This window comes from Malaclemys terrapin, chromosome 18 (assembly GCF_027887155.1).
Source record: "Malaclemys terrapin pileata isolate rMalTer1 chromosome 18, rMalTer1.hap1, whole genome shotgun sequence".
Lineage (NCBI taxonomy): Eukaryota > Metazoa > Chordata > Testudines > Emydidae > Malaclemys > Malaclemys terrapin.
The window spans coordinates 24,764,047-24,786,053 of NC_071522.1; the positions used below are offsets into that span (position 1 = coordinate 24,764,047).

Here is a 22,007-nt window from a genome sequence, read left to right on the forward strand (position 1 = left end):
CCACATAGGATGATCCCCATTGTACAGATGTGAAACTGAGGCACAGATAGACTAAGTACCTAGCCCAAGGTCACACAGGATGTTTGTGGCAGAGCAGGGAATTGGACCTGGGTCTAGTGTGCTAACCACTGGACCACCCTTCCTCTGCAATATATGGCAACACCCATGAAAGCAGAGCATGTTACCTAGGCTAGTGCATTCCAACAATGATTTCATCATCCTGTGTGGAGACGGCCTGACCACCTCTTTCCCCAAGCAGGGACTGCCAAGCCCGGTGGTCGGAGGGATCTTTGGGAAAGCCGCTGCCTTGGGCTGGACTCAGAGGGTGCGGTCAGAGAGCCCAGAACCTGAGGGTAGTAGACCTCTCTTGTGGTGGAATAGGGACATTAAGGAACCCCAAGATGAGACCTGACTCAGCAACCTTTGTCCTGCATCCTCTTGGCTGGTTTCTCTTCCACGGGAAGCTCTCCCCGGTTTGCAATGTGCCGGGTACATTTAGGGCTCTGCTAAACAATTGTTAATTGGGAGATTTCCCAAGTGCTCAGGAGGACTGTCTCCAAAATCTCACCTCGGCCCTTTTCATGCGTATGGCCAAAACGGGCCCTGTGATGGCCTCCCACCCCCCGCCATAGCGCTGCCCAGTAACTGGTGCTCTGGAGCAATCCGGGCGGGCGCTGGAGGCGGGGGCTGATAGACGGGGTAACATTCCCAAGCCCGGCCTGACGTGGGGGCTAAGGCCAGTTTCAGGAGCGAGCGCAGCACTGATTGGCATTGGGGGTTAGGCGCCCACACGCCAACTGCTGCTTTTGAAAAACCCCGCTGGAGGCTCAGACGAGAGATGGCTCCTCCTGTGCGGACGACCAAGGAGCGGCTCCCGCCGCCGCCCGGAGCCCCCGAAGCGGGGGCAGAGTCTGGCGTGTCCCCGGACCTCTGGGCAGGACGCCGGGGAGCCAGGGGCCCTCGGAAGGAGGCAGGTAGGGGCGCGCCGTGCGGGTGACCAGCTCCGCCCGTGCAGCTCGCCCCCTCCCTCCGCGCCTCCGCAAGGCGAGAGCCGGGCCGGGCGGTGCGATTGCGGGCCGGCTGCGCGCCCCCCCCCCCCCGCCACGTGACCCACTGACTGCAGCCAGCAACGCCAAGGTGCCCCCCCTCCCCTGCGCTGCGCTCCTAGCCTGCCGGAGCAGCCTGTGCGCGGTCCCGGGAGCCGCCGGAGCTGCGCCATGGTGAGCCTGGGTTCTCGGCCGGGGGGCGCGGGGCAGGGCGCTGGGGGTCCTACCTGCAGTCACACCCGCCCCGTGCCCTTTGCGGGAGCCAGGCGCTGCTCGCTGCCCTGGCACCGCTCAGGTGGGGATGCGCTGCGGCAGCGGGCTCCATCCCGGCCGGGGAGCGCTGGGGCCGCTTGGCCGGGCTTGCTCGGAGGCGGAGAGTGCCGGCTGGGGTCCCCTGGCTAGAGCCGGGCGGGGGCGCGGCCAGTGAGTGTGGGTCCGCCCGGCGCCGGGCTGGGCTCGCAGAAGCTGGAGGCGAAGCAGAACAAGGGGCCAAGGTCCTTGCTCTATCCCGGCCCGCTGGCAGCCGCGGGCAGCTTCTCACCTGTCAGGACTCCCGCCGCAGCGGTGTGCAGGTCAGAGCCCCCCACCCCTCCAGCCACCTGCTGGGACCCTGGGCCGGAGGAACACGCAGGGACAGATCAGCGCTAGCCCCATGCAATGGACGCTGTAGCTGGGCCCAGCCCAGAGAGCAGGGAGAGAGACGTGCTGAGTACAGGGATGGGACTCACACCCCGAGGTCAGTGCCACCTTTCACACTGACTCCCGTCCCTGCTAGGCTCATGGCACACACACGTCTGTCCTCACCCGAAACACTCCGGGGGCAGGGCCCATGCGAGAGAAACAGTCACAGAGATCAGCCCGCGGGGCACGACGTGACACCCCCTCCGCCCCGTGACGAGCCACAGGAGAGAGTCAAGTATCAGAGGGGTAGCTGTGTTAGTCTGAATCTGTAAAAAGCAACAGAGGGTCCTGTGGCACCTTTAAGACTAACAGAAGTATTTGGAGCATAAGCTTTCCTGGGTAAGAACCTCACTTCTTCAGATGCAAGTAATGGAAATCTCCAGAGGCAGGTATAAATCAGTGTGGAGATAACCAGGTTAGTTCAATCAGGGAGGGTGAGGTGCTCTGCTAGCAGTTGAGGTGTGAACACCAAGGGAGGAGAAACTGCTTCTGTAGTTGGAAAGCCATTCACAGTCTTTGTTTAATCCTGATCTGATGGTGTCAAATTTGCAAATGAACTGGAGCTCAGGAGTTTCTCTTTGGAGTCTGGTCCTGAAGTTTTTTTTGCTGTAAGATGGCTACCTTTACATCTGCCATTGAGTGGCCAGAGAGGTTGAAGTGTTCTCCTACAGGTTTTTGTATATAGCCATTCCTGATATCTGACTTGTGTCCATTTATCCTCTTGCGTAGTGACTGTCCAGTTTGGCCAATGTACATAGCAGAGGGGCATTGCTGGCATATATAACATTGGTGGACGTGCAGGTGAATGAGCCGGTGATGATGTAGCTGATCTGGTTAGATCCTGTGACGGTGTTGCTGGTGTAGATATGTGGGCAGAGTTGGCATCGAGGTTTGTTGCATGGGTTGGTTCCTGAGTTAGAGCTGTTATGATGCGGTGCGTGGTTGCTGGTGAACCACAGGAGAGAGAGACACAGATGGTTCCTACCACCTGGGGAGTGAAACACAAGCACAGCAGCCAGTGCTATCAGAAACCATGCCAACCTGGGGATGGGACCCCAGGAAGAGATCATATAGAGATCAGCGCAACCTTGCGAAGCGATGCATCTAGCTTCTCATATTGTGCCCATCACCATGGTGTCTGGGCACCTACATGTAGCCTCCATCCTGGCATGGGAGCCTTTAAAGGAGAAATACAGATCAAAGCTATAGTTCAAACTATAACCATTCCCCTGGGGTGCGTACCTAACATGCAGAGCAGCGCCACCTTCCATCCAGTCACACAAGGGTCTGGAAAAGGGGAGGGAGTGCACAGAAAGCAGTGACAGCCTTCTGGAAGTGCCCTGCCTTTATTAATGTATTGCCCCAGGCATGGAGGCCCTGGAGTTTCTGTCACGTAGCATGGCAAAGGGATTGGGGCAGGATATATGCAGTTGATAAAGATCTTGACTAGCTTCAGGCAGAGAAATATGAGCTGGGGACAGCCTCAAGGGAAATCCCAGTATAGGATCTGCTCTGCAGTTACCAGGGCTGGAAACACATTGTCATCTTGGGTCATGTGACTCGTGCTCATTAACATTCTGGTTGTGACTCAAAGTCACCCAAGCCGGGAACCTGGCAGCAAAAGGTGACCCTGCTTCCTTCAGCCATGATCATGTGCACCAGCTGCCATTGGGCACCAGTGGAGGTTGAGTTCTGTTAGTTTGTGTCCCCCATTCTGTTGTTGGGAAGTTGTTGACCCGTTTCTTGGAGGGAGGAAGGTCTGTTCTGGGAGATGGGCTCCAAGTGAGGTTTGTTTCCTGGAGAGTTTAGCTGCTGCCCCTTCAGCCGCTGTCCCTTTCTCCTCAAAATCTCCTGAGACCAAAGTGACACCGGGCCGGGTAGGAGGTAGCTGATCTGCCAGGCCACGGAGGGCACCTCCAGCCCAGGACAAGGCACAGGGCCAGAGACCAATGCAACTTATGCAAGAGTATATATGGGCCAGGGTAGAGTGCGTTAGTGTGTGGCTGCAATTAGAAAAATCAGTGCAGAACAGGTCCCGTAGGACCAGTGTTTACTCTCAAAGACTTTCAGAGCAAATCGATGCAATTTGCAAATCGAAAGTTGGTGTTGCAAAGCGTCAGCACTGGGCGCTCAGCCTGGGATTCGAGCTGGTGGTTTCTGCCATGCACAGTGGTACCAGGCAAAAGGTTCTGCTGCTGGAACTTGTCTGACTGTTGGGAGAGGCAGAATTGCATCCAGCTTGTGCTTTCGTAGTTCTGTAGTAAAGGTAAAATGAACAGAGCTGGCTTTCCGCCTCATGCAGATGTGTACGGCTAGAAGGGATTACTGTGGTTTACTGCAAATGCACTTTAAACATAGAAATCCAGCCCAAATTAGGCCTGTCTGAGAGCAACATCATGTTTCCCTGGTAAAACATAAGGTGGAGACTAAGGAAACTTGCAGAACAACTAGACAAAGCTGTAAAATTCTAATGAACTTTTGATGGATATCACAATTCGGAAGGCTGTGGCAGTCAGAGAGGTTAAGAGGACTGCAGAAAAGTGAAATCCTCTCTTTCCACTGGCCTTCACCACATGGAGCGTTGGGTGAAATACCAGCCCTGGCGTTACTCCCCACAGGCGGAGGTGAGGTGTCAGAGACAGGAGAATTGCAAAATTACACAGCACTCAACAGGGCTTGGTGGCATCATTGTTAATAACCATGTACAGTATCAGAGGGGGAGCCGTGTTAGTCTGGATCTGTAAAAAGCAACAGAGAGTCCTGTGGCACCTTTATATGCATACGACAAAGTGGGCATTCACCTACGAATGCTTATGCTCCAATACATCTGTTAGTCTTAAAGGTGCCACAGGACTAACCATGTACAGTAACTCCTCACTTAATGCTGTAGTTCTGTTCCTGAAAAATGCGACTGTGAAAGTGAAACGATGTTAAGCGAATCCAATTTCCCCATAAGACTTAATGGGAGGTTAGGTTCCAGGGCAGCTTCCCCTACTCTGCAAGCACCAGAGGCGGGGGGCTCAACCCTCAGCCCGCCCACTCCATCCCTTCCACCAAACCCCCACCCTTGACCCACCCCTTCTCCCCCCCCCACCTCCTCCCCCTTTACTTCGCATGCTGCATCCTGGCTCCTCCCCCCTCCTTCTAAGTTGATTGTCACATTCGTTCTGGAGGCAGGGCAGTGCCGTATTATTGCCTAGGCTGACAAATTTTCAGGGGCGGAAGCTCCCCTCCGTGCCCCGCCCCCCCTGCTTCAGCTCACCTCCCCGCCCCCCCTGCTTCAGCTCACCTCCCCGCCCCCCCTGCTTCAGCTCACCTCCGCCTCCTCTGCGTCCTGTTTCTCTCCCCTCCCAGTTGTTTCGTGGGGCAGGGAGGGAGGGGAGAGGAGGGGGAACGTCACACGCTGGGGGAAGAGGCGGGAATTGGGGGAAGGGATCCAATAGGGGAAGGGAGGGGGCGGAGTTGGGGCGGGGACTTTGGGGACGGGGGTGGAATGGGGGCGGAAAAAGGACGGAGTCGGGGCGGGGCCAGGGCGGCAATTATTTCCCGGCCTAGGGGCAGCAAAATTATTAATCCGCCACTGAGGCAGGGGGGAGGCGTGCCAAGTCTTCGCTCTCTCCTGCCTGGGGCAATCAGCTGGCTTGCCATGTTCGGGAGGGAGGGGGAGCCTGCATGCCGAGTCCTCGCTCCTCCCCCCTCCCTCCTGCCTCCAAAACGTCCCAAGCCAGCTGATTGCCGCAGGCAGGAGGTGGGGCGGAGGAGGGGGAAGGTGCTGGGGGAGGAGGGCATAGGGAGGCTGCCAGCTGTGAAGAAAGCAGGCAGCCAAACAACATAAGAGTGGAGCATTGCACAACTTTAAATGAGCATGTTCCCTGATTGATCAGCAACGAAACAACGTTAAGTGGGACGATTTTAAATGAGGAGTTACTGTATATAGATTCTTCAAGTCCCTTCCAAAGCCAGAAGGGACCACTGTGATCATATAGCCGGACCTCCTGCTTAGCACAGAGCAGAGAGCTGCCCTGAAATACAGCCTTCACTTTGCAGAACATGGAGTCCCTGCCCCAAAGGGATTACAGCCCAGGGGCTCTGTCAGAACTACCTGTGGAACTGTCTGACCTACCCTTTAGAAATATGCAATGTAGCATTAGATAACTGCTTGGCTGCCAGGCAGACAGCACTGTAGACATCTCTACAGGTAAAGTGCAGGATTTAGGGGCCAGGGAGCCATATTTAAGTACCAGGACAAATAGTGAAGTCACTAAAGAGGATAAAAAGCTGCTAGAGGAATGTGTTGTAATCGGCTTGGCTTCTCTAAGGCTGTGCTGTACAGGTTAGAAACCTGTCACACTTTCTGAAAGACTTAAAATCAAATTGGTGAATCGAATTTATAAAATTGTGAGCAAGTTTCTCCCAAGGGGCTACTGAAGGGCAAGTGTGCTCTGAAAAGGCTCTGTGTAAAAAGATGCTTTCTGATGTGAATTCAAAACTGTGTTTCCTTGCTTAGCCCTGCCCAGCCGGCCCAGTGATGGGAGAGGGAGCTGGATTCTAGCTGCTGTCAGGGGTGTGTGTGATGGCAGGCTGTAAACAGGAATAGAGGGGAACGTAGAAATATTAGAATGCCATCTGAATTGAGGGTACATCATTGTGGGGATAGAGCAGTGATTCCCAAACTGGGGTTCATAGAATATCAGGGTTGGAAGGGACTTCAGGAGGTCATCTAGTCCAACCCCCTGCTCAAAGCAGGACCAATTCCCAACTAAATCATCCCAGCCAGGGCTTTGTCAAGCCTGACCTTAAAAACCTCTAAGGAAGGAGATTCCACCACCTCCCTAGGTAACCCATTCCAGTGCTTCACCACCCTCCTAGTGAAAAAGTTTTTCCTAATATCCAACCTAAACCTCCCCAACTGCAACTTGAGACCATTACTCCTTGTTCTGTCATCAGGTACCACTGAGAACAGTCTAGATCCATCCTCTTTGGAACCCCCTTTCAGGTAGTTGAAAGCAGCTATCAAATCCCCCCTCATTCTTCTCTTCTGCAGACTAAACAATCCCAGTTCCCTCAGCTTCTCCTCATAAGTCATGTGCTCCAGCCCCCTAATCATTTTTGTTGCCCTCCGCTGGACTCTTTCCAATTTTTCCACATCCTTCTTGTAGTGTGGGGCCCAAAACTGGACACAGTACTCCAGCTGAGGCCTCACCAATGTCGCATAAAGGGGAACGATCACGTCCCTCGATCTGCTGGCAATGCCCCTACTTATACAGCCCAAAATGCCGTTAGCCTTCTTGGCAACAAGGGCACACTGTCGACTCATATCCAGCTTCTTGTCCACTGTAATCCCTACGTCCTTTTCTGCAGAACTGCTTCCTAGCCATTCCGTCCCTAGTCTGTAACAGTGCATGGGATTCTTCCATTCTAAGTGCAGGACTCTGCACTTGTCCTTGTTGAACCTCATCAGGTTTCTTTTGGCCCAATCCTCTAATTTGTCTAGGTCCCTCTGTATCCTGTCCCTACCCTCCAGTGTATCTATCACTCCTCCCAGTTTAGTGTCATCTGCAAACTTGCTGAAAGTGCAGTCCACGCCATCCTCCAGATCATTAATGAAGATATTTAACAAAACCGGCCCCAGGATCGACCCCTGGGGCACTCCACTTGAAACCAGCTGCCAACTAGACATGGAGCCGTTGATCACTACCCGTTGAGCCCGACGATCTAGCCAGCTTTCTATCCACCTTATAGTCCATTCATCCAGCCCATACTTCTTTAACTTGCTGGCAAGAATATTGTGGAACCCCTGGGGGGTTCGCGAAATGTTACAGGGGGTTCTTGGGGAAAAAAATCCCTAATGACAGACAGAGCTGTCCCTAAAAATCCTGGGCAGCACCAGGCCAGCAGCCCAGAGCCCCTGGATTTCCAAGAGCTAAGCAGATCAAAGCAAGCCTATCTATCACACTGAGGAGATTTAAACTTCAAGACTTCTTATAAGAAATGGAAAGGGAGGTGGATATTTTTTGCTGTTTTTAAAATGAAATAGGCAGCTAGTATTGTTTTTAAAATTATTATGAAGAACAAGTTTAAGCTTTGATGTAACGTGCGTTGTTTGCCTGGACTGCTCAAGACCTGAATGCTTGTGTAGGAGGAACTCTTTGAGTTGACTTTTTAAATACTTTCCTGCTGTTTCACATCTGATACTCCTTGATGAAACATAGGAACCTTGTCTTATAACAGGCTTGTTCAAAGTGATACAAGCAACGAAAGTGAGATCTTGGAAGAGTGTTGCCGTTTTCATAATGTAATAAAAATACTATAATGATAAATAATAATTAATAATAAATAGTGTGTAATAATCATGTCATAAAAACAAATTGTGTATTTCCAAGATCACTGCTTTTATAATTTATACTCAGGTAAAGGAGAAAATCCCTGGAAATATTCATTTTTAGGAGGGGGTTTGCGAGACTTGACATTTTTGTGAAAGAGGTTCACAGGTTGTTAAAGTTTGGGAACCACTGGGATAGAGTCCTCTTATCTCAGAAAAGATGCAGATGAAATTGGAGACCCGGAGACAAACAATGAACATGGTTGAGTGTGGGTATTAGGGCAGGGACTATCAGGCAAGGAGATTAGCGAGCCGAGGGGAACAGGAAGAGTAAGAAAAATGGGTTAAGTGTGAAATACAATGATTCAGACATTCTAAGACCAGAAGGGACCATTGTGATCATCTAGTCTGACCCCTGCATAGCACCGGCCAGAGACCTGCCCTGAATTCCTGGTTGAACTACAGCAGAGCTTTTAGAAAACCAGCCAGATTTAAAACTGGCCAGAGATGGAGAATCCACCATGACCCCTGGTAAGTTGTTCCAATGGGTAATTACTCTCAACCATTAAAAACGTACATCTCATTTCCAGTCTGAATTTGTCTAGCTTCAACTTTCAGCCATTGGATCCTGTTAAACCTCTCTCTGCTAGGTTGAGGAGCCCTCTAGTATCACATTTCTGTTCCCCGTGGATGTACTTACAGTCTACGATCAAGTCACCCCTTAACCTTCCCTTTATTAAGCTAGACACAGATTTCAGCGGAAGTCACACCAGTGCCAAATACAGAGGTAACATAACCTCTCTGCTCCTACTCGAGATTCCCCTGTTTATACATCCCAGGATCACATTAGCCCTTTTGGCCACAATGTCTTACTGGGGCTGCTGACTGGCATAGTGGAGGCCAGGCAATTGCTTCTATGTGTCCCATCACATAGTGCAGGGGTGGCCAACCTGAGCCTGAGAAGGAGCCAGAATTTACCAATGTACATTGCCAAAGAGCCACAGTAATACGTCAAGGTTTCAGAGTAGCAGTCATGTTAGTCTGTATCCACAAAAAGAACAGGAGTACTTGTGGCACCTTAGAGACTAACAAAGCCTGATGCCAACTCTGTCCACATATCTATTCAAGTGACATCATCATAGGACCTAATCACATCAGCCGTACCATCAGGGGCTCGTTCACCTGCACATCTACCAATGTGATATATGCCATCATGTGCCAGCAATGCCCCTCTGCCATGTACATTGGCCAAACCGGACAGTCTCTACGCAAAAGAATTAATGGACACAAATCTGACATCAGGAATCATAATACTCAAAAACCAGTGGGAGAACACTTTAACCTGTCTGGTCATTCAATGACAGACCTGCAGGTGGCTATCTCACAACAGAAAAACTTCAAAAACAGACTCCAACGAGAGACTACTGAGCTGGAATTGATATGCAAACTAGACACAATCAACTCAGGATTGAATAAGGACTGGGAATGGCTGAGCCATTGCAAACATTGAATCTATCTCCCCTTGTAAGTATTCTCACACTTCTTATCACACTGTCTGTACTGGGCTATCTTGATTATCACTTCAAAAGTTTTTTTTCTCGTACTTAATTGGCCTCTCAGAGTTGGAAAGACAACTCCCACCTGTTTATGCTCTCTGTATGTGTGTATATATATCTCCTCAATATTTATTCCACTCTATATGCATCCGAAGAAGTGGGCTGTAGTCCACGAAAGCTTATGCTCTAATAAATTTGTTAGTCTCTAAGGTGCCACAAGTACTCCTGTTCTTTTTGAGTAATATGTCAGCAGCCTCACATCAGCTCCCCCACCCCGGCTCCCAGCGCCTCCTGCCCACAGGCAGCCCCACCCTCCCTGTGCCTCCCGATCAGCTGTTTCATGGCGTGCAGGCTTGGGGGGAGGAGGGGCAGGAGCGATGGCACAGCAGGCTCAGGGGAGGGGGTGGGAAGGGATGGAGTGGGGGCAGGGCCGTGGCAGAGCCAGGGTTGAGCAGTGAGCACCCCCCAGCACACTGGAAAGTTGGTGCCTGTAACTCCAGCCTATGCAAGGAGCCGCATATTAACTTCTGAAGAGCCGCATGTGGCTCCAGAGTCCAGGATGGCCACCCCTGACATAGTGTGAGATAAAGGGAGCCCTTAAGATTAAAAGGCGATGGAAGGAAGTGCTTTCAATGTGGCGCGTAACTAACTGGTGAAACGCTGCGGCAGGACGTTGTTGAGGCAAGTCACTAGTGAGTCTAATAAAGGCTCAGCCGTCACATGGAGAAGACGAGCATCTGCAGTGACCCTAACTATGATAAAATGCCTCAGGGCATTACTGGGGGCAGGAAGTAATATCCTCCCATGCTCTAGTATTGCACATGGCAGGGAGTTGGACTTTCCAGTGAAGCATTCAGTATCAATCCCTGTCAGGCAAGATACTGGACTAAGGGAGCCCCTCTGTCCTTGTATGCCTGTGTCCCTCCAGGTGTGCCCACCGAATGAGGTCAGGGAGACAACATATGGTGTTTCAAACAGGCTTAGCTGGGCATTGCAAAAAGACCCCAACATGCCAGAGACCGAGAGATGGGAAATGATTGAGTCATGGGGCCGGGAGCCCCTGTACTCCCAGGAGGCCAGGGCAGCGAGACACTCTCCCTGCTCATGTTCCTCTGGAACAAATAGCTGTCTTGAGTCATGAAGCAGAGCTGTTTTAGTTCCAGCCAGCAGTGGCTGTCATGCTACTGGATTCACATCTGGACACCACGTGTGGCTAGGGACACCCTGTCATTCAAACCTCGTGCTGAGCGAGATGGGAGGCAGTATGATCATCCCAAATTGCTGGGGCTGTAATAACAGTAATTAGTGAGTGTGCGCTTTTGTTTATAAGGCAGTCCCACCCATGCTCTTTGCTAACAAAATAGAGACAAAATCCAGCTTACCCCAGGGGATGAAATCTACTGGGATATATGAGCCTTCAGACCCAGGGCATTGGGGGCAAAGAACTACAACTCTCCTCATCAGCTGCCAGTCTGATCCTGAGAAGATAGTGCCAGCTTTTGAACAGGATATGAAACTAAGGCTCTGCCCACTGATGGGCATGAGAGACCCCATGGCACACTTCCCAACAGGAGGGGTGTTTCCTTTGCTGTCATGAAAATACCAATCTGGAGGGTTACATACTGCCAACCAAAATACCTCCTGCCATTTCCTTTGGGTCTTACTCTTCACTGTCTACTCTCGCCTGTGGATAGTGGTGCTGTGCACTGTTAAACTGGTGCTGCATTCCACTGTTGTACATGATCTATATAGAGTTTGTGTATCAGTTTGCTACATTTGTGTGTGTTGCTAAATTGCTTTGGGATGAAAAGAGCTGTGTCCCTTGATGGTGCTGTTGTTATTAGTGACCATTTGGAGACATTTCTGACTCTCCTGGAAAGTACCCGTCTGAAAGAGCCCCAGCTGGACTGGCCAGCAGAGGTAGCTGTCTCCAACCCAGGGCCGGCTCCAGGCACCAGCTTCTCAAGCAGGTTGGAGAGGGGGCGGCAGGTCCAGGTATTCGGCAGACGGTCCCTCACTCCGCCTGGGAGTGAAGGACCTCCCGCCGAATTGCCGCCGCAGATCGCGGTCGCGGCTTTTTTTAGATTGCGATTGCGGCTTTTTTTTGGTTTCTTTTGGCTGCTTGGGGCGGCCAAAACCCTGGAGCCGGCCCTGCTCCAACCTGCTCTGCCCCTCTATCCAGTGCGAGCACAGAAGCCCGCACAGTGAGAGGCAGGAACTCCTCGGCATTAGCCAGGGGATCCCTGCCATTAGGACACAGCCCTGGTGGTAAGAGACCCTGGAGGCAGCGGGTCAGCAGAAGCAGGTAGGCTCTGGCGTTGGCTGCGTTCTCTGGGCACCGTGAGACTGTCATGTCTGAGTAAAGGGGCGCTGTGCCCAGTGACAGTGGGCTTTCCAACTGCTGTGTGTGTTCTCATTGGTGATGAGTGGCTGTGGATGAGCTCCCGTCGGCGAGCCGGAGGAGTTCTCTGGTGGCTGCCCATGTGCGGTGGCATTGTGTCTCCTGAAGGGTCTGGCTCTGCAGGGAATGGGCCCACGTTTCAGGGTGGCTCTCGCTCCGTCTCCTGCTGGCAAGGCGGCTGGGCAGAGATGTTCCAGCTGCTTGCTCTGCTGCAGGCCTGAACCCTCGCAGGGGAGACCCGAGGGCCAGGGATGCGGGGGTTAGTTATGCTCTGGAAATGGAGCGAGCTCAGGAGCTGGGACGGCAGGCGCTTCTGGTATCGCTACAAACAGCTGCTGCAGGCTGCCTGGGACCATGGCTCTGCCCGCCCCCACCCCCACCCCTTGCTGTGCTGATAGGGCTCATAAAGGCAACATGGTCTTGAGGTCACCGGACTGGGAGTCAGGACACTGTGCTCCTCCTAGACTCGGCTCTGCCACTGATTCCCTGGAGACCTTGGGCGAGTCACTGTGACAAAGTGAAAATGTTCTTAATGTTTCCTCTGAATACTGTGTGGGTGCCTCAGTTTCCCCTATGCATTTCTTAAGTCTCTAGGAGGTGGGATAAAGGCCAGTGTGCATAAATCACTGACACAATGTCTCCTGGCAACTAATGGCCAGGCCCTTCCCCCCTGCAAAGATGTGGGAGAACAAAGAGGTCAGGTGACCTCCTGGCCTGGGAAAGGAACTCAGCAGAGGAGGGGCTGGAGGGGGTTTCAGTTTGGAGCTGGCTGGGGATGGGGAGTGAGGGCAGATGTGGGTGTCGGACTCGCTGCCCCCCAGAATGGACCTGGCTGGGGGATCCCTTCTCTGTACCTACAAGCTCTGTTTTAGACCATGTTCCTGTCATCTAATAAACCTCTGTTTTACTGGCTGGCTAAAAGTCACGTCTGACTGCAAAGTGGGGGGTGCAGGGCCCTCTGGCTTCCCCAGGACCTGCCTGGGTGGACTCGCTGTGGGAAGCGCACGGAGGGGCATATGCTAAATGCTCCAAGGAAAAACCCAGAAGGTGAAGCCGTGTGAGCTTCTTGCCCTAAAAACAGTCTGCTCCAAGGGAAAGGAGGCTCCCCAAAGTCCTGACTGGCTTTGGGGGGGAGCAGTTCCAGAGCATCGCCCGGGGACTCTGTGACAGTCACTGCCCCACTCTGTACCTCAGTTTCTCCACTTGTGAAATGAGGATAGTGATCCTGTCCCACAGTGGGGGAGGGGGCTTAGCAGGTGAATGTTTGTAAGGTATTGTCAGCTCCCGGTGTGGAGGGATTGTGGAAGTGCTCAGCATTGTCATTTGATTGGAGGGATAGCTCAGTGGTTTGAGCATTGGTCTGCTAAACCCAGGGTTGTGAGCTCAATCCTTGAGGGGGCCATTTAGGGATCTGGGGCAAAAAACTGTCTGGGGATTGGTCCTGCTTTGAGCAGGAGGTTGGACTAGATGATCTCCTGAGGTCCCTTTTAACCCTGCTATTCGATGATTGTTTTTTCCTATGTAAGAGGGAGTGTTCCACTCCCCACTTTGCCCCCCCAAACCAGGGTGAGACCCCAGCAGTCAGCTCAGCTTTCCTCAGGTGCCCTGTCCGCCCTGCATGGACACTGAAGACGCCATCACCCTGTTTGTTAGAGCAGGGAGTGACCTGGCACTCTAGGCCAGCATGCCCCTACTGTTGTGCTTTGTTCTGTCCACCCTCCACCCCAGAAATGGCTGCATTTCAGTGGTGCTGGATGTATAGTTAGTAGAGAGGCCTGCCTTTGCATGTGGGTGAGGGACCATACGTGTGTGTTCCTGAGAGTGTGCCAGCTCTGGGAGGGCACCCGGCTGTGTAAAGAAGACTATTTTGGAGAAGGAAAAAACTGTTGCGCCAGGCCTCTCCATCCTTTCCAGAAACAGAGTCCATCTAACGCGCCTAGACTCTGCTAAAGTCATTTGCCCAAGTAACTTGCTGCACATGGCTATGGGGCCACATTGGTCCCAGCTGTCATGTCGGTGGAGCGTGACTGATCTCTCCCTAGGGATGAGTTCTTTGCCTGAAGGGGTTTGTATGTCCCCTGGTTTCCTCACTAGAGTGAACCATTTCCCTCCATCCCCTGCTGCCACCTCAAAGAACCCTCTTCTTTCCCGACCGGAGCCCCCATAACTCGGACACTCTGGGAAAAGCTGCGGTAACTCCCACTTAGTAAAGTCCTAGTGAAGACAAGGCAGTGGTCACGTCTTAGCAGAGTGTGGTGAACCGGAGGCTTCCTACTGTGTGCATACTGCCTTCTCCTCACTAGGATTCCCGGCCCGCCCCCCCCCCCCCCCCGGCCAGCCAGTGGGTGGGAAGAACTCCCCTCCCTTTCCTAGTGTGGACACACCCACAGAGCTGAGTTATCTGCATCTCTGCTGCCCCTGGAGTCTATCATGTTGTCTGGTGGGAAGCGCCTAGCTCTGCACGCAGGTGCGCTGACTCCGTTCACACTGGGCAATGCCACTGATTCTCACTGCTCCTTCTGGGCCCTGAATGTTAGAAGAACATAACAACGGCCAGACTGGGTCAGACCAAAGGTCCATCTAGCCCAGTATCCTGTCTTCCGACAGCAGCCAGTGCCAGGTGCCCCAGAGGGAATGAACAGAACAGGGAATCACCAAGTGATCCATCCCCTGTCGCCTATTCCCAGCTTCTGGCAAACAGAGGCTCAGGACCCCATCCCCACCGTGTCCCCAAGTCCCCTCTGCAGCACCAGGCTCAGCCCCTTGGCTTTTGTATGCTGCCCATGGGCCTTACAGCCAGGCTGTCTCTGGCAGCAAGCAAATGGTTATAGAGCCCCTCCGCAGGCCCCAAACCCTACTCTCTGAGGCGGTCTCCTGGGGCCCTTCGCCCCGCGGTCCCCATTGAGTCCCAAGGGCTCCCCAGTGCGTTATCTGCCAGCTCATCAGCCGGATCCTTTGGAGCTTGGTTGCATTTTCATCACTATTTTCTGTCTCCATTTTGAGAGTCCTGTAAAATCAGCCTGATTCTCCTCTCGCTCCTACTGTTGTCAGTCAGAGCTAACTCAGCCCAAGCCTATGGCTGCCCTGCACTTTGCATAACTGGCCCCTCGGGATTCCCCGGGGTGTACAGTGGAGGGGGGCTCCTATGCCGCCACCTCCCTTCCACCTGCATAAGGGGTGTAGCCACTGACTGGGGAGGGGAGGCTCATTTATCTGTGTGCTCTTGAGTGAGCTGGGCTCAGCTTTGCAGAGCTGCTGACTCTGCCAGCTGCAGTTGCCGACAGCGGGAGCCAGGAGCAGTCAGTATCCCTCAGCGCACTCTGGAGGGACAGGTCCCGAGTGCGAATCCCGGATCTGTCACTGGTTCCCTGCGTGGCCTGCTCCCTTTGTCTCTTCCCCGTCTGTGAGTTAGGGTGACGCTGGGCTCTCGTCTCCCAGCATCACCAGTGCCGTGATACTCGATACTTCGGTGCTGAGCGAGTGCCCATGGGAGAGCCCACAATGAAACGGGTAATTCGGTGTTCAGGGCAGGCTCTCGGTTGGGTGCTGGTACGGCCGGGGCAGCTCGCAGCAGCAGGGCCCGGGAGCCCCATAGCCAGCGCTTTCAGCAGGGGGGCTCTGCCTTTGGCTCCTGCTCCCCAGCCAGTTTTCTGGTTTGTCTCCTGGGCTTTGACTCTTCAGCCGTTAATCTTTGTGCAGCTGGGTAAATGCTCTGCATGTTCCAGCCCAGGCCTCCATTGACTCTGCCAGATTGTTCTCTCCCAGCGCCCTCGGCTTAGCTCCGCTCCATCCCCTGCCGCTTCTCCAGCCTTCCCGCAGAGCTGCCCCTCGGCCGCCAGCTGCCACCAAGAGTGGTGCTAGAGCGAAAGCGAAGGAGCCCAAAGCCCCCTCTCCTGGGCTGGGGGTGGGGCTGCCTGTCCTGCTCTCCCCATCTTGAACTGGGGATAAGGATATCTTCTTGCCTCTGTTCAGACCCCCCCCCCCCCCCCCCGGCAGTGTCTGTAGCTCCCTGGAACGGCTGGGAGGCCCTGGACGTGCGTTACTGTCTGGCAAGTTGCTCCCATCAGCTCCTGCCAGTGAGCCAGGCAGCATGTGGCTGAGCCACAATGGCCACGTTGGGAGCCACAGGCCAGCTGCCCTCCCCGTGCGCCAGGCATCTCCAGCACGCACCACTGTGAGCGCTCCTCTGGAGTGGCAGCTCCCTGAGCTCTGCTCCATAGCCATAGGCTCAGCTTCCCTGGGAGGGCGGAGCTCTGCCAGGGCCGTCCCCGGCCCCTCTTAATGAGCCCCGGCAGCACCGCGTCCCCATTCGCCTCCTCTTTCGCCCTTGGACATCCCCAGGGTCAGACATGGCCTCCGGCACCCAGCTGAAGAGTGAGCTGCAGGTGGAGTATCCAGCCACGTCCTCCCGGGCCCCAACTGTGTGGCGGGAGGGGGTGTGTGTGCATGGCTCAGGCTGCCCTAAACGCTGTCCTGGGGGCTGACCCCACACCGGGGCCCTCTGTGCAGGGCGTTTGCTATGCTGTGCACAGAGACACTTCGCCCTGCATTCTCTTCCCCACTCCCACCTCGAGGGCCTTGGTCCTGTTCCTCTCTCATGCTGCACCCTCCCTCCTAGCCTGCCCCCGCTCAGGAAGGGTCTGCCCCCTCGGCACAGCCTGCTGGGACCTGCCGTGTCTGTCTGGGGGTTTACTTTGTGGGCTCGTTCCCATGGCCAGCCGGGAACCCAGCCAGGGAAGCCCTAGCAGGGGTTAGAGCTGCTGAGTGTGACCACTGAAGGTACGTCTACACTGCAGTAACCCCCTGGCACTGAATCTCAGAGCCCGGTTAGCTGACTCAGGCTTGGGCTGGGGGCACACAATAGCCATGTGGACATTTGGATTGGGCTGGACCCTCCACTCCTGCCCCCCATGGGGTCTCAGAGCCCAGGCTCCAGCCTGAGCCCAAACATTTACCCGCCAGTTTTCCAGCTCTGCAGCCCCAGCCCGAGTCAGCTGACCCAGACCAGCGGTGGCTGGGCCGTGGGTCTTTTATTGCAGTGTAGACGACCGGAGAGCCCAGCCCAGCTAGCAGCGCTAGCACCCAGATGGGCTATTGTGAGCTGCACCAGCCTGACACAGACTGGCCTGCTGTCCGGAGCTGCTCGCTCACCCTTCCAGGACCTGAGCCCACAGCGTGGCAGCGGGGGTTCCTGTGCTGAGCAGGGCTTCCCAGGAGCACCTGACACAGACTGGCCTGCTGTCCGGAGCTGCTCGCTCTCCCTTCCAGGACCTGAGCCCACAGCGTGGCAGTGGGGGTTCCTGTGCTGAGCAGGGCTTTCCAGGAGCACCTGCTCGCCTGGCTGTGGGATAGACAGAGCAGCGGTGCTGCAGCACTGAGGCAGTGTGTGTGTGTGCTGCTGCGAAGCACTGTTGTGTTGCATGGTGACCTCTACAAGGGTGGAGAGGGAGCGAGGCCGGCGGCGGGGGTCGGGAAGTGCTGCAGTTCCACAAACATAATGAACGGCATTGATTTGTAATAGCAAACTCGACTCTAGATTCCGGATTGCCGGGGGAGGGGACCCACAGTGACCCCAATTCCAGCCCACTGTGGAGATGGCTCCTTGCTGCCTAGGAGGCAGGGGGGACAGGTGTTCAGGTGACAGCAGAGGAAATGGGAACAGCAGGTTGGGTGTGGCGTGCTGAGAACCCTGCAGGGGAAGTCGGTGCTGGAGAGGCAGCTGAGCAAGGCAGGGGAGCCCGGGAAGCAGCATGACCTTGGTTTTGGTGCAGCCCAGCCAGTTAATTGAGTCACATATTGCCTCCAGCTTCGGCTGCTGTCAATCTCATTGTCTCTCATAGGGCAGGAGTCCAAAGGGCAGCTGGGAGCACTCCCTGGCCCTTAAAAACACCAGGCTGTGAAAGGACAGCTGCCATGTGGAGGAGCTTGCTGGCGAACCTGGGGCTACAGCCACCATGACTTCATGCATCCAGTCCAGGATCCCATGTGGGACCTGGGGAAATGGCCTAGAAGGGTGCTGCACGTTTACTGGGCTTCCCATCCCAGTAAAGAGCAAGTGCAGGGAGGGCTGTGGGAAATGTTTGTGTCTCCGTTCGTTTGGGGGTACACAGAACTCTCCCCCACACCCCGAGGACAGGTGCAGCAGTTCAGGGCAAAGCCAGGTGGGCAGAATTCCTTGGGCAGAGACAGCCCACACCTGCACTGGCTTTGCTGGGGCAAAAGCTGCTCGGTCAGGTTTGGGGGTTGTGATCTCTGAGCTCAGCATTTGGGGGAATGGTTCTGGCTCATACTTATCTGGGCAGAGCTGGGATCCAAAGCAGGAGAACTCAGCTGTGTGTCTGTTCTAGGTTGTGGGGTTCAGACCTGAGTCTTGCTTACAATCTGCTCTGCACCGGCCCTCAGCATGGCTGGCCCCTCTGTGCCTTGCCCTGGCTCATCCATCCTGAGCTCTGCTGGCCCTGCCATGGCTGGCCTGGCTCTGGGCTCTTGGCTGGTAAAATGATCTATCTGACACAGCAATAGGAAGTGATCCTCCAGGCTGGGAGGGGGAGAGAACTTATATGTCTCGACTGCCCAGCTCCCAAATCTTGTGGAGGTTGGGAGGGATTTCCAGTCTGGCCTGAGGCCCCCCTTCAGGTCTCACGTGGGCAGCAGAGAGGAGTGGGGACTCCTGCATGCTTTGGAGGGCTCTTGGGTGCTGCAGAGCTACTTTGCACTGGGTTCAGGGCTGTTGCCCGCAGGTTGGAGGTCTCTGTCCTCAGAGCCTCCCATGGTGACCCTCCAGGGAATCCCTCCTTGCTTGGGATGCCTTGTAAACAGGCTGTGGAGAGTGTGTCACTGGAGGCCAGAGGGACCCAGTTCCTGGGCCAGAAGCCATGAGCTTGTTGACCTGCAACAGCTCAGGTGTGTGCTGTGTTCTTCTCTGGCCAGCTCCTCCCCTCTCCCAAGCAGCCTGTCCCTCTGCTCCCATTGTCAGAGGGAGCTGCATGCCCAGGCTGGGTAGAGGCTGGCGCCCAGTCTGCCATCAGGGGCAGACTGTGGGTGCAGAGCCGAGCACTCGGCTCTCACTGAACGGGATGCCCTGGCCTGGCCCAGGCACAGTCTCCTCCAGGGTTGGGGACCCACTGCTGGGGAAGTGTCAGCAGCAAGCTCCTGTGTGTGTATGTGGGGTGGGGGTGGATTGGATGGAGGAGGCGCCCTGGACGTTAGGGCAGTGACTGAGCAGTGCAGCGTGCCAGAGGGCTGGGGAGGGCCCGGGGCATGTCCGTAGAGGCTTCCCACAGCCTAGGGGACTCCCGTTGTTCTCAGCCATGGCCATAGTAGCACTTGCGAAGCACTGGAATGGGTTACCTAGGGACGTGGTGGAATCTCCTTCCTTAGAGCTTTTAAGGCCCGGCTTGACAGGCCCTGGCTGGGATGATTTAGTTGGGAATTGGTCCTGCTTTGAGCAGGGGGTTGGACTAGAACCTCCTGAGGAACCTTCCAACCCTGAGATTCTATGATTCTATGTTTCATGGTGGGTATCAGGACTCTCATGAAATGGCAGTGCCCCCTGCCGCCCCTGACACAGTGGGCTGGGGCCCCAGCGAGGGAGGAAGGCAATTCTCTAGTCTCGCGGGGATTTCACACGCAGCAGTGACAGCCTGTGCTCTCCAGGGCGAAGGGCAAATCTGCTAGCACAGGAATGGGAGGAAGTGACATAGCTGCTCCTTGCTGCCCCATCTGCGGGCTGGGCCCCGTTCTCAGGTAGGGCTGGCTCCTGTGGTATTTGCAGGCACTGTCTCCCGCTGAGGTGCATTTAGGGACCTGTGGGTGCCTCAGGCATGCAGACCAGGCCCCTGCTTAACATTTCCTCTTGGGCTCTAAGCCCTGGGGAGCCATTTAGGGATGGGAAGAGCAGCACCTAATCCTTTCCTGAGCCACTCTGACATGCCTGCTATTCCTAGTGCTCCCCAGTTACAGGACAGCAGGCTCTCCATCACTGCCTGCCTGCGAACAGGACTTGTTCTCTGCTGGGGAAGGCGGGGAGCGAGGACGTGAGCCAGCCCCTTGGGCTGCTCTCCCTGGTCCCTGCGCTGTGAGTAGCGTGCCTGAAATGATGAGCAGGAACTGCCAGCTGCCGTGGTCCCAGCCTCCCAGCACAGGAGAGGGAGCTGCACCACTGCAGGGGAGAGGCCTGGGCCTGGGCCTGACCTGCAAAAGTCTGTGGGTGGTCCCCAAACTGAGCAAAAATTGGAACGAACCCTTGGTCTGGCTGTGATGTTCACCATCCATAATGCAGCTCTGTCACATGCCGGTGAATGCGTGAACACGGGAGATACGCGCAGGCGCTTGCATGTGCAGCCAGACACACGGAGCCACATACTCCCCGAACATGCAGCCAAACAATCCAAGATGAGCCTGACTGAGCTAGGTCAGGTTGCAGAGCCATCTCCCAGGGGAGCTGAAAGGCCTTTTGTGGGGTGGAGGGGGGATTATTTGGGCCTTCTCAGCAAAAGGGGACAAAGCTAAGTTGGAGAACCCTGCAGAGGGTGAGGCCAGCCTGTTTTGCTTCTGCTTCTAACCACTTTCTTGGGCTGGGCAGTTGGGTTTTTATAATTGCAGCAGATAATGGCAATGTTTAATTTTAAGCGGTTTCGATATTTAAATGTTCACAGTTGCAGGAAGTTCTGGGGATCAGACTAATTATTTAATGACAGCAGATGTTGAGATTCAGAAAGTTAAAGCACAAATTAACACACAAATTAGCCACATCCCATGTCAAAATATACCAAGTAAATCTCCTTCCATCCACTCTGATACGGCCTCAAGCAGCAGTTCTCTTACTTTGCCTAGCTGTAAATTTTGATTAGCGTCGATGGAGGTATTTATTATCGGGTTGTGCGTGCACGGTGAAATCAGCCCTGACCATTACCGATCAGTGACACAGGCATCCTCGTGTGCACATGCAGACGCTCACCTGCATGATGTGCACATGCCCATATATACAGACCTACGTGTAAACACCGGCAGACTCATTGCAGACGGGCACATTCAGATGTGATGGGAGCCCCATGCCCCATATGACAGGATAGGAGGAAGCCAAAATGTGGCAGCAGGAGTTGGGGTGTGGGGCTGGCTAGCACCGCCTGCAGTGTCCATTGCCTTGCCGCATGCGGGGCGGCTGTGGGGTGCATGGGTTGTGCTGTGTTGAAGACGCAGCAAGTGCCGAGCTGTCCCCAGCACCCAGAGTTACTTGTGGCCCCTGACGGTCTCCTTTGGTAGTGCTGCCTCTCCACTGATCTCTGGCAGTGCCGGTACAGAGCTCATGCAGGGCTCGCAGACATGCCCGGCTGTTCTCTCCGCAGGGAGCTGTGCAGTTCTGGCTCAAGCCCCAGTGGGGTTTCCCCAGCCAGCTGCCTTCTCTCCCTGCCTTTGATCTTTTCTGTCTTTGATTCCTTTTCTCCATCCCACCCCACACGCTCTCACCCCTCACGTGCTGCAATCAGGCAGCAGAGTGTGAGGGGGGCCCAGCTGCTCCTGGAGACCCCGAAGAGACCCAGCCCTGTGCAGTGGAGCAGGCCGTCCCTGGGGAAGGGGCCAGCCCCTGCCTCCCAGAGCATGCTGAGGAGCCGGCTGAGACACAAGCAGTAAGAGTCTGAACTGTATCTCGAGGTGCATGGGAATGTCCCTCCAGCCTGGGCCATCCCCACACCGCTCCCCAATGGGTCCCCAGCCCTAACCTCTGGGAGCCCTGAACCCTTTGGGCGTGAGGAAGATCCTACCACTTTCCTGACCCATCTCCATGCTCTCCCAGCCCCCCTCTTGGTGCATGTGATTATTAACAGCACATTCCTTGCACGCCTGCATTAACGACTCATACGGCGGGGGGTGGGGCTGGGGCTGGTGACACTAGATATCTACAACAGCTGCTCAGCTCCCAGCCTACAAAGTTCCACCTGAGCTGAAAGTAACCTGCAAATGTGGGTAACAAGCCCTGCAATGGGACTAGTGGGCAGAGC

General features: G+C 54.8%; 1 protein-coding gene across 2 annotated transcripts in view; it reads left to right on the forward strand.

Moving 5' to 3' along the window:
• The first annotated feature begins 1,152 nt into the window (after positions 1-1,152).
• SEPTIN4 (septin 4) overlaps positions 1,153-22,007 on the forward strand; it is a 63,497-nt gene continuing 42,642 nt past the window's right edge. For both annotated transcript variants that reach the window (XM_054008583.1, XM_054008585.1), the window contains exon 1: positions 1,153-1,220. In XM_054008583.1, coding sequence (XP_053864558.1) covers positions 1,218-1,220 — 3 coding nt within the window. In that variant the 5' untranslated portion in view covers positions 1,153-1,217. The remainder of the gene's footprint in view (positions 1,221-22,007) is intronic.